A 13,020-nucleotide genomic window follows, 5' to 3' on the forward strand; every position below is an offset into this window, starting at 1 on the left:
TTTGTTTGTTTGTTTTGTTTTTTTAGACAGAGTCTGCCTCTGTTGCCCAGGCTGGAGTGCAGTGGCATGATCTTGGCTCACTGCAACTTCCACCTCCTGGGTTCAAGCGATTCTCCTGCCTCAGCTTCCCAAGTAGCTGGGATTACAGGTGCGTGCCACCACGCCCAGCTAATTTTTGTATTTTTACTAGAGACAGGGTTTCACCATGTTGGCCAGGCTGGTCTCGAACTCCCGATTTCAGGTGATCCACCTGCCTCAGCCTCCCAGAGTGCTGGGATTACAGGCGTGAGCCACCACACCCAGCCAACACTCTGGTTTGTGTGGACCTTGGGCTCTTTTACCAATTCCATCAGGATTCTCTTTATCACCTTATGTTTCTCCAGCTTCATGTCCACAAGGCCACATGTGTGAATAGAGAGCTGTGTGTTCTTTTATTTCTGGATCATGACTTACTGTGTCAACCCTGATAGACACTAGGGTAGAAAGTCCTCCCCACCCAGTATCCAAGCTCTTTGCAGTGGGGTTTTGCAGCACCTCTTGTCAAGAGCTGAAGTCTATTTCTCCAGCTCCTTGAAGTTGGGTGACCTGTTAGCCAATGAGATAGTAGCAAATGTGATGCAAGCAGAGGCTGGAAAGTACTTGCCCTTCTGCTATGCTTGGATCCCTGTGGCTACCCTCTGACTGAGCCTGTGCTAGCCTGCTGGAGGTTGATAGGTCATGTAGGAAAACAACCAACAGCCAGCCAACTACCAGATACATAAGTAAGGCCATACACCCCCTGCTGACAGTAGATACACAAGTGTCTCCAGCCAAAATCAGCAGAAGTACAGCCCACATTTCTGACCCACTGAACTGTGACCTAATAAACTGTAGTAGTTGTTTTAATGTGCTGTTCTTTGACACAGTTCATTATATAGCAAAAGCAAACTGATACTGTTGCCAAGGCTTTTCTTATTGATGCCAAGCATCTAAGAATCATGACAGTTTGCACAACTACTAATTTTCAAACATTCCAGTTAAGAAGACAGAGTGGGGAATAACTCTTAAAGACAAATGGCTTACTGCCTCTATAGAGTTCATGCCCTACAAAATATACAGCTACCACGGAGAACATCTTGAACAGCTTGGCTGCTCCATGCATGCAGCAGGGCCATTGGGCCAGATGACACAGCAGCATATAGCTAGATGAGGCTGGCTGGTTTGACCACAGCTATTTTTGGGAGCTTTCTTTAACAGTTGTTGCTGGTTTTTTTTTTTTCTTTTTTTTCCTTTTCATTTAAAAACTATTATTGCTGGAAGAATTGTTTTTGTTCTTAACTGGGACTTAACACTTAATTCTCCAAATGCCCACAAAGTTGATTAAAGTCTCTCAAGCTCCTATTTTCTCCTGTCTTTAAGAAAATGTGAGTAATTAGGCTTCTCTTTTAGAATATCAGCTCTTAATTTTTTCTCATCCCAAATTTCCATATAAAGTTAGGATGGAGTAAGTATCACCTCCCAATTTGGGTGGTTTTCTGTCCTATGTTTAATGTTATTTCTATAGGGAAGTATATTCTGTATTTTATTTAATATTTCCTTTTAGTATCCTCATTTATTGTTTCACTTGATGCCTCTGAGGCAGGCAACATAAATATTGTTAGCATAGTTCAACAGACAAGACAAAAGAAGATGTTCCATGAAATGGCTGTTCTTAAAGCCAGTGAGTCTGAGGCAAACATGAACCCTGGGCTCCCCTGACATCCCAGATCAGCTGCAGGCTGCCAGACCAGTTCTAGGCTACTGTTATTTCTGATTTACACTAGGTACTCCTTCTAAAAAATTACAAAGTGCCTTCTGCAAGTCACTGCTGTAAAAATGGGCATTTTCTTACCTTAGATTTGTGATCTGATGTCAGCGTCTGAATTTTGATTTCTGTTTCTTTTTTCATTTCGAGACAATTACTTCCCCTGAAAATGGAAAGTTGCAAATGCATGCCAGAAATTAGATATTTTCCCATTCCCGTGGGTCTTTGCTACAAAGCTTTCTGATGAAGATAATATATTCATCAAATATGAGATGTCATGGCTCATTGGGCAACATTGGTCTTTCTAGTAATAGATTCACACCTTACAAAATATTATCTGCTTCATGATTACTCAATTCAACCACTACACAAAGAGGCACTTCAAACCTAACAATTATTTCATTGTTAAGGGGCTGTTTTCAGTTTCCATTTTGGTTCCTGTTTTTCTTCAAGCTATTTTTCACTTATTCAATAAAATATTATTTGGGATGAAAACTGGAAAATAGGTCCTCAGACTTGAAGTGAATTTTTCCTTCTTCCATTTCGTTATAAAGCCAGATTTTTGTCTTTTAAATATGCCAGTGAAGGAGAAAATAGCAATCCTTGGCACCACAGGGCAATTTTTGCTTCTTATTCTATTGTGAGTAGGAAATATATGCTAGGCGAGTGCCCAGCAACTATTACTGCTTATTTCAGTGATTATGTCTTCCTTTTGGAAGATCCACATCGCTGCTGAAACAAGAACAGGTCCTGAGCTTCGTCTTCAGCATGTATACTCTAGGTTATTATAGCTCAAGTCAGAATGCTTCATTATAATATAATTCCAAGTTCCTCTAAGAGAAGCATTACTCTAAAAATGCGAGGTCTCGCATCAAATCTAGCACTTCTCAATGGCTGGCACTGAGCAAGTTTCTTCTCTCTTCTGTTATTCAGTGAGTTTGCAGCACTGCCGAAACATTCTCGTGACTTAATTCTAGACAAATCTTTCACAGTAAATGCAATGAGAGGTTTTATTCAACAGTCTTATCTGAGGGCATAAGGGCATGCACTCGTAATATTTATTTAAAAATCAAGATTTTATTTTCCCCTTTTTAGTGCATCAACCTTCTTTTTATTCGGGCTATGCAAAATAATTTCTGTAATTTAGAATTTCCCAACTTTAGCTTGTCTTTCCTTGTTCTCCCATTCATCTTTTTGCCATCACCTTAAAGATCCTTGAGTGGAAAGCGTATGAGAGGCAGTCATTAGCCAAAGCTGGAAGCACTTGAATAAAGCTTCCCTTTCCCAGGTCAATCGTTCCTTTCAGCTGAGTAGGTAAGAGTAAGGGGAAACCTTTCATTTGTTTCAAAAATAGATCCTGCATGAGAAAGCTCCAAGGACTGTCACAGTTTCCCCTTTCACTAACTTTTTAGCAACTCAGTTGCAGTTAAAAGTCCAGGGAGGCTGGGTGCAGTGGCTCACACTTGTAATCCCAGCACTTTGGGAGGCCAAGGTAGGCGGGTCACTTGAGGTCAGGAGTTCGAGACCAGCCTGGCCAACATGGTGAAACCCTGTTTCTATTAAAAATACAACAAATTAGCCAGCATGGCAGCATGTGCCTGTAGTCTCAGCTACTCAGGAAGCAGAGGCAGGACAATTGCTTGAGCCTGGGAGGCGGAGGTTGCATTGAGCCAAGATTGTGCTACTGCACTTCAGCCTGGGTGACATAGCAAGAGTAAGTCCAGGCAGTCTTGATACCATGGTCAATATTAATGATGAGAAACTCTCCTCAGATACGGCTTTCCAGAAGAAAATATCTGATGTCTGATTTTGAAGTAACTTTTAAGGTATTGCTAAGATTCTACTGTTTAGAGTACTTGGAAATGCTCTGTGTGGAGAGCCTGGTAGGAGTGCTGTGTTTGACAGCACAGGCTCAGGAAGAAATCCACAGGTTAGACTTTTCCAGTCTCACCTACATTTAGGATAAAACAGGGCTTTATTTGTTGAGAGACCTCCAAGAGCACTCAATAGCCTGTTTTGGGTGTTAGGTGTTATACCAGGAACACTTCTAATAACTACCAAGTTTATAATAAATTACATTTTGATCCCACGTTATCTTTGAGAGTAAAAACAATCATGAGGTAAAGATATATTTTATCCATTTTTTTAATTTCTAAAGGTAGCACTCATGACTGATTGAATCAGAAAATTGTAATATTATTTTTAGCAAAGAAATTTACTCTATGGTGCTTGGGTCTGAAATCTCCTTAATAAAGATTTTTGGTTTGGTTAAGCCAAAACTGTGTTTCTAAATACACCGATCCACAAAAATGCATGAAACATTTTTTGAAAAGGTATCTTGTAAATACAAATAACCTTATTCTTGGAGAGTACTATAAAGTTGTCAACAATTTGCTCCTTGGTATTAAAGTCTACGTCTACCATCAGTTTCAATATTATAGCCTACAATGTCATTAAATATGAGAAATTAATTTACAAAAAAGAAATAGGCCAAAGCTGATGTGGTTAGAATCCAGAAGAATCACAGGTCCTCAAAACTTACTGTAAACACTACCAATATTGCCACATGAGCTCTGAGGTGGGTGACTCACTTACTCACTTAAAATATAGACCAAAATGTTTTCTAACCAACAGGCACATTTCTGCCTCAATGATACACAGTGAAACCTACGGGAAAAACAAAAGGCAGATGATACGTAATAACAGATGCTCAATAATCACTGCCTGATTTGTATTTTTCTGAAAAATACAACATTAATAACAATGAAGGTGCCTCTCAAATAGTGAGGCCTGAGACCAGGGCAGGCATTTTAATTACCCACCATTTACTCCTCAAGCAAATTACACTGGTTTCATGTCATGAACTTAGATCTTGGGATCTGAAATTTCAGCAATATGAACAAATGTCCAAGAAAATTATAACCAACATAATCTGTTCTGTTTTCAGAGTTTAGTTTTCTAGGTATATCTTGAGCGACTGTTAAAACAAAAATAAAAAACAAAAACCAAATGCCAAAAAACCTAAGTAGGAAAAAGAAATCTCATTCTCCTTTTCTCTCATGCCAAAGGTTGTGGAAAACTAGAAGACATCAGCAGGGACTGAATGAAAGAGATAAAAACCAGGGGGAATCCATGGAGAAGGTCAAAGGCAGGAAAAATAATTTCTCAGATAAACAGAATGCATGCGTGGTTTCACGGAATTTCCCCCAAAGTATTTATAAAGGGAAAAAAGTAACCTGACAGTGCAGAAATCTGTCAGATACCACCTTAACCAAGTCATCCGGGTTAACATCACCAATAATGGGACATATCAATGTCACACCCCCATCCCCCCAAAATCATGGACTGAGAAGGAAGCAGCATCATTTCCATGGTGTGCTTGCCACAAATGCATAACCTCACTCTCATCATGAGAAAATATCAGACAAATCCAAAAGGAGAGACATTCTACAAAACAACTGACCAGCTCTCTTCAAAAGTGAAAGTCACAAAAGACAGGGAGAGATTGAGGAATTATCACATACTGAGATGACAACTAAATGCTATGTGCAATTTTGGAGGCGATCCCAGAGTGGAAAACAAGCACTTGTGGAAAAACTGGTAAAATGTGAAAAATCACAGTGGCTTGGTTAATGGTATTGCACCACTGTCAATTTCCTGGTTTGACAACTGTACTATGATTATGTGAGATGTTAACATTTAGGGAAAGTGAGTTAAGGGTATAAGGGAACTCTCTGTAGTATTTTGGAAACTTTTCTGTAAATTTAAAATTAGTTCAAAATCAAAAAGGACAATCAATTCTCAGAGTAAAGAGGTATTTTTTCAATTATTTGAGGCCAAGGTTTCTTTCTCATATTAGAACTAATTATGATGAATTAAAAGATTTCAGAATCTCTGCTGAGAACCTTTCCCAAATCAGAAGGTACATCCACTCATTGACCTGTTATGATGTTAGAGCATTCAAAAGGAATGAGTTTCTTACTTTCCAGGAATAATTTTTAATGATGAAAATCAAGTCAACACTAGGTTCTTCCTTGACCTAAACAGCAGCAAAACTGTGGGAAAAGACAAAATATAAACATAGGGAAAGTCTTCAGAAGGAAATAAACAGTATTACCCCTTCTTCTTCATTGCCTTCTCTAGGATTTTCTCATGAGTCGACTTCTCTTTGTCATACTGTGCCACAATTTTGTCAACTTGCGTGCAGTGTAACTTCTGCATGGTACTGTGTTCCTAAACAAGAAGGATTTGCAGTTATGAATTGGACTCTTAGCATGGCTCACACCATATAGGGCTGGCATAACTTTCACCAGCTTCCCTAGAGTCTTCATTTAGAAAGTCAAGGAGTAACCAAATCTGAGAATGGTGCAGACTCCAGATCTCCCATTCAACACCAGTTTTTTGTCCAAGGGCATTCCCAACATGGGAGTCTCTAGCCTCAGTCTAGTGAACATGCCCAGTTCAAACGCACTCCTGCTCAGCAGTGAGTAGTGTCAATCGTCTCGAAGTCCTTTCTTCTACACATACACATCTCTGTAGTATTTCCACCCATTCATCTTTGTTCTGCTGTTGGAGACATGTAATTAGCCTACTGCCCCTTCCACACATTGGTCCTCAAACATGCAAGTTCAGCCACCATATTTCTTCTCTTGTATATGCTAAATGTAACTATTCATCATGTGACATGGTTTCTAAACACCTGCATATTTTGGAGCTCCTGAATGCCATCATTATATAACGAGAGTCATCACTGTGTTTGTCACCATCAGCTGAATTTGAACCTACATCACTTAATATTTTCACTGGCTTACTTAACTAGAAGCAGTTTATGAGGATAAAGTGTTCAGGAGCTATGACCTTCTGTTTTACAGATATTTAAAATATTTTCCCATCTGCTTCATGTAACCATTGAAATTGGGGCTGCGATGCTTTGGAAAGTAGGTATTTCAATATAAACATTATTTCTTCCTGGACAATGAAAAAGGCATTTAGCTACAGCCAATGACTTACATGAAATCAGATTTCTTTAGCTGCTCAGCCTCCCAAGCCCAGAGGAAATCAGTACAATCAGAAAGTTCCAACTCTAAATGATACTTGATGTTATAGCCTAATATTACTCTTGAGAACCAGAGAAATGGGATGCTATTCATGACTGGAATGGGTGTACATGTTGTTCAGGTTATGTAACCCCTCTCACAGTCATATTTCCTTTCACTTACTGAAAAAAATGAGTGCCTTAATTTAAAAGCAAATTTATTTTCTTTCTAAGGTAGGCTTGACTTTATGCAAATCTAATCCATGAACTTCTTTTAAAGGTTTCATAAAATATAAATGGGGAAGGAATTTTTAAGTCTTTACTAAGACTTCCTTAATTTCCTAGCTAAGTGAATTAACACAGGACTTGATCTACAATTCATTTATATATAAATTCTTTAGAAGTGCATTCATGCACAAGGCCTCAGCATTCTTGTCTTTAGGAGAAGGAGTGGAGAAGGGTGATGCTGGATAGGAAGATTCCCAACATAGGAACTAACGGTGGGGACAAAGGCTAGGTGGGCTTGCTGTGGATCTGGGCTTAATTTGTAATTGGAATGCCCCATAAATCTAGCCATATTATCAATGTGTGTGCACCTTTGTGCTATAAATACATTTCCTCCAGAGCTTCTGCAATGTGGCACTGGGTTAAGGACCTGGGTTCTTCAGTGCTGGGGTGAGTCACTTACCTTTCCAGACTATGCTCATCTTTATAATTGGGATAGTGACATTTACTTCATAGGGTTGTTAGGATTAAAAGTAAATCTAATGTATCAAATGTATGTTACAGCTTATTCAAAACACAGTGACATACAAACCTATCTATACTATTCAATACCCATGATAACATACAGAGAGTGACTTGAGATAGGGATATCAATCAGACTAATTAAATCAATAAATCTTTCCTCCATGCTTGATCTACTGCCCCAGGAATAGAGGAACATGTTGATGTATCCCTGAATGTATTTAACTACTCTTGTAATACTTTGGTACCTACTAAAATGCCCTCCTCCTAGTCTTCTTTCTAAGATTTAGAAGTCATTATGGTTGGCTAACACACGTGTTAATTTTTCCTGGGGAAAAAATTAAATAAATAAGGAGCTTTCTGCAAGTCTCAAAATATATCAGAAGTGCCACAGTCCTATATTATCTTGCAAATATCATTGAAAGGAGGGTGAAGACTATTTCTTTAAATATTTTAGTGCAGAACAGGACAAGTAGAGACTTTGAGGCTTGGATGTAAATTGACACAGATTTTTTCCTAAGAAAATATTTTGGTGAACCTTATTAATCCAATCAGATATAAGGAATGGGGCTCTTTGTACCACAAAGTTGTTTATGCTGGATTCAACTCTATGTAATATGTTCTACAAGAGCAGGGCAGGTCTTTTCTCTTTACCAGTACATGGCACAAAGCCCGGTACAAAGTAGATGCGCAATAAGTATTTATTGCATGAATAAAAAGTCAGCATAGGAAAATAGCAAGAGGACTTAGATTCTGGTCCCAGCTCAGCCAATAATTAACCAATTGCCCTTGTGTAACATATGTAAATCTTCCCAGGCCTCAATGTCTTTATTAGAAAACTGAGTTAGGGTTGGGCACAGTAGCCCATGCCTGTAATCCCAGCACTTTGGGAGGCTGAGGCGGGCAGATCACCTGAGGTCAGGAGTTCAAGACTAGCCTGGCCAACATGGAGAAAACCCATCTCTACTAAAAATATAAAAATTAGCCGGGTGTGGTGGTGCACTCCTGTAATCCCAGCTACTCCGGAGGCTGAGGGACGAGAATTGCTTGAACCCGGGAGGCACAGGTTGCAGTGAGTTGAGACCATGCCACTGCAAGACAGAGCAAGACTCCATCTCAAAAAAAAAAAAAGAAAGAAAGAAAGAAAGAAAAGAAAAGAAAACTGAGTTAGGTACCTTTGCCTAACTGAATTCATGAGTTGCTTATGAGATGCAAGGTTACTCAACGTATGCAGAAATAATTTGAAAAACTGAAAGCATATTGCATTAAAGTGATTATAATTAATGTCAGTAACAGGAAAGCTGGTCCTGAAAATTTGTCTCTGTTTCTCTTTTTACTCAAAACTCCATCCCTGTGCGGTAGGCAGTGATTGCCGAAGTGTTTCGGGATAACTTGATTCCCAGACACCACTTGTCCTTTCAGAAAGAAATGGGGATCCTAATTACTGATTTCCATGTGACTCTGGTCAAGTCTCAGCTTCTTGTGCTGTAAAATGAAGGAGGCATGAAATGATCTCTAAGTCCATCTTAGCTTAAAAAAAAATGTCCATTATTGATTTTATTCTTTTGTTCCTTAGTTAAATCATGAAACACTATGGAAGAGACATACATTTCTCATTCATTCAAGCCAAGAGTACCAAAATTAAATGTGTTGACTTAAAGTAAACCTTACCTGGGACATTTTGGGGAAAAACATGTATAGCATGCAGAAGAATTTGTGTATGTTTCTTATCCAAGTTAAAAGAGTAAATTCAGCTTCTTTTGGGGAAAACTGCTGCTGCGATTCATTCTTGTGACTGATGTGACTATGGGTGTGAATGATCGCACCACAGAGAGTGCTGAAAAATTGGAGTAAATCATGTTTGCTCAGCATGTAACTCTGAGATTACCAATAGGTGGACTCTGAGGGCAACTGCTGTGTCTCTGCCCCTTTCCACTGCAAAACTAAGTTATAGGTCTGGTTCTAAGGTCTGACCATGAATTAAAATTGATGAGTTTAACAACAGTCTTGGTGCTGTCAGCTAAATTGCTTGCATAGCAAACAGAAAATTTTCCATCAGGAGCTTTACTGAAAATGCCAGAGTTTAGTAGGCTTCTCAGGCATTTCATTTGACTCATTTAATGTTGATACTGCAAACTGGTGGCCTAAGGAATGTATCCTGCCTGCAGATATAGTTTTTAGTTTTGGGTTTTTTTTTGTTTTTTCCTATGCAGTTTCAAAAAGAGGTTGAATTAGAGGCCGATAGTAAAAGATCAGGAAATTCAGATAAGCTTTCTGATTTTTTGACTCTCCTTTAAGAGGACACGACTGACCCATCTACTCTCCAGGCACCAATGGTGATAGCTCAGTCTGACTTGGCCTGTGGATAGAGATGAGTGCTCCCAGCTTTTGTGGAGTCAACACCTGCCCAACTTCCCTCAGCTACTTCCTGCTTGGTCCCCACAGGCATTTGAATTGTAATTCCCCTTCTAACATGTTACTGGAGATATGTATCCAACTTTGGGTTTTACATTTTTGGCTCTAAGGAATTGACCTCATTGGACAATTGAAAAGCATGCCTGTCTCTTAATGAAAGTAACTGCAGCTCTGGATCCCAGTCATGTGCTGGGGGAGGATTATTGTTAATTAATTCTCCTTTTTCTGTGTCTCATATAATAGACACTTGAAAAACCATTACCCTAGTTTCCATTTCGAATTGAAGTGGTTCTAGAAAGTATGAGACAAGTAGAAGTTTGATTGCCAGTACATTCAGAGGGTCAAAGGCAGTTGACCATTGCCATTTTCCAAAAATAGGCATTTTAATGAGCATTTTTATATCCATTTGGGGTGCAAATGGTCATTACCCCCATCTTTTCTTCTCAATATCCTAACAGCAAATCGCACACCTATTTGCAAATGGCAGAACCTCACACTCACACCACTGTTCCTTTTCTATCTGGTAACTAACCTGCAAGTTTGGAAATAAGCTGTCCTTGGGGCCATACATTTATTTCTTAAACTGCTGAGATTTAGTTCACAGATTCTCTGCTTCTCTTTAAGTCTAAAAAGTAGAATTATTTATCTAGGCCAGGAGTGGCCAATCTTTTGGCTTCCTTGGGCCACATTGGAAAAAGAATTGTCTTGGGCCACACATAAAACACTGACACTAATGATAGCCAATGAGAAAACAACAACAACAACAACAAAACAAACAAAAAAAGTCCGTGCATAAATCTCATGTTTTAAGAAAGTTTACACATTTGTGTTGGGCTGCATCCAAAGCCATCCTAAGCTGCATGTGGCCTGAGAGCTGCATGCAGGTTGGCCAAGTAAGAGCTGAGATCTCCCTACAGTTGCTGGATATAGACTAAATAATAGTCCCTGTTCTTAGCTACCAAGTGCTGTTTGGGCCAGGGGCACAGTATTAGGGAGAGTGCAGCCCAGGCCATATTTCTTCATCAGCAGGTCATTTTATGACATAAGGCTTTGGGGTGGTAAGCCTTAGCTCCATGTTGGGTGGCTGAAAGCTATTATAAAAGAGCTGTAGATGTCCTTTCACAGAAAGCATGTGGGAATTAATTCTCACTATTATGTGGCAACAGGATAAAACCTCTGTTTCTCTAAGGAGGCTTGATAAGTGTCTTTGCAGGCAATTAGTGGGGTTTCTACTAAGGGGTCAAGAGATAGTAAAAAGCGCTACATAATGTTCTTAAAAAAACAGTCCTCAAAATTTAGCACGCAGAGGAGAGGAGTTTATTTAAAATGTATTTCTGTATTTCCAATACTCTTTTCTTAGGGATGATAGCTAAGTGTCAGATAGGCACAAGAATACATAGTTTTGTAAAGCCTCCAGCTCTTGGCCCAATGACCTTATGTTGAAAAACCAGTCCTGAAGGAACCCAAGATATTTGTGCCCTGATAGGTTCATGATTGCTCTTAAAAACCTGTTACTGAGACCATAAAGAAAAAGATGTGTGAAGAGAAGAAAAATTAGTGTGGGAAACATCAGAGGCAGCTGAGTATAGTGGTTACAAGTCTCAGTTCTCAAGCCAGGCTGAATTTGGTTCAAATCCTGATTCCACCACTTAAAAACTAGGTGATTTAATGAAGTTGTGTTTTTTTAAGTATTAATAAGCTAATCTGTTGAATGGCTGGTAGGCTATAAAAATGGCCACAATTATTTCCCTTTCTGCATCCACTCCCACTTCTGATGTAACTTTGTCACCTGTCAAAAGGTAGAGACCTCATAAGGCCAGACTTAAGACCTACTTTGGCCAAAAAATGAGGTGGAAGTGATGATGTGTCAGTTCTGAGCTGGGGCCACAAGAAACCACGGTGATCTGCTTGATCTCTCAGGACCCCAGCCATGTGAAGAAGCCTGGACTAGCCTGCTGGAAGACAGGAGACCACATAAAGCAGAGAGGAAGTGGTTTAAGAGAGGCTTTCCTAAATCAGCCAGTCCCAAACTGGTAGTAACAGCAGATTCATGAGTGAATACAGCTGAGACCAGAAGAACCAACCAGCTAAACCCAGCTCCAACTACTAATGCACAAAATTGTGAGCCAAATAAATGGTCACTGTTTTAAGTCATTACATTTTAGGGTGGTTTGTTACCCTGCAAAAGCTAACCGATACAAAACTCATATAATTATAGTACTCCTTTACATAACTGTTATGAGAATACCTAAGAATATGTGCTTAAGCAAGTATCAGTATGTACAAGCTAGTATTGCCACTTTAAAAGTGTTGACTGACAGAAAAATCAGTGTTAGGATAAACACGTCATATGGAGATCAGGCATGAAGTATGTCCAATGGTAATAGATTCACCACATTGTTCCCCTCTCCTTAACCAGTTTTTCATTTTTTGGTTTTAAAGACATGTTTTTGTTGTTGTTGTTTTGTTTTGTTTTGTTTTTGAGACAGAGTCTTGCTCTGGTCACCCAGGCTGGAGTGCAGTGGCGCAATCTCGGCTCACTGCAACTTCCGCCTTCTGGGTTCAAGTGATTCTCCTGCCTCAGCCTCCCAAGTAGCTGAGATTACAGGCACCTGCCACCATGCCTGGCTAATTTTTGTATTTTTACTAGAGACAGGGTTTTGCCAGGTTGGCCAGGCTGGTCTCAAATTCCTGACTTCAGGTGAGATCTGCTTGCCTTGGCCTCCCAAAGTGCTGGGATTACATGCATGAGCCACCATGTCTGGCCTAAAGACAATATGTTAACAGAGCTGGCATCGGTATATATTAGGCAAGTAAATATTCATTATATTCTTCATCTTAGAAGTTAGCTTGGGCCGGGCATGATGGCTCCAGGGAGTTAATGGACAACTCTGATGTAGGTTAAGTTCTAAAACTTGAGGAGCATCCTTCCTTAATCACAGTCCTGATAATCAGCAGTATATCAACACTCCCCAAAGTTGATAGTGATTTTCCCTAATGTCCCATGTGCTGTCACTGCATTTGACCCAATGAGGGAACT

General features: G+C 39.5%; 1 protein-coding gene across 17 annotated transcripts in view; it reads right to left on the reverse strand.

Annotated features, from left to right (window-relative positions):
• Window positions 1-13,020, reverse strand: part of PLCB4 (phospholipase C beta 4) — a 413,770-nt gene that overhangs the window by 21,492 nt on the left and 379,258 nt on the right. For all 17 annotated transcript variants that reach the window (XM_055266705.2, XM_055266699.2, XM_055266709.2 and 14 more), the window contains 2 exons: window positions 5,901-6,016; window positions 1,871-1,946 (listed from right to left, as the gene is read on the reverse strand). In XM_055266705.2, coding sequence (XP_055122680.1) covers window positions 1,871-1,946; window positions 5,901-6,016 — 192 coding nt within the window. The remainder of the gene's footprint in view (window positions 1-1,870; window positions 1,947-5,900; window positions 6,017-13,020) is intronic.

Source organism: Symphalangus syndactylus, chromosome 24, assembly GCF_028878055.3.
Source record: "Symphalangus syndactylus isolate Jambi chromosome 24, NHGRI_mSymSyn1-v2.1_pri, whole genome shotgun sequence".
Lineage (NCBI taxonomy): Eukaryota > Metazoa > Chordata > Mammalia > Primates > Hylobatidae > Symphalangus > Symphalangus syndactylus.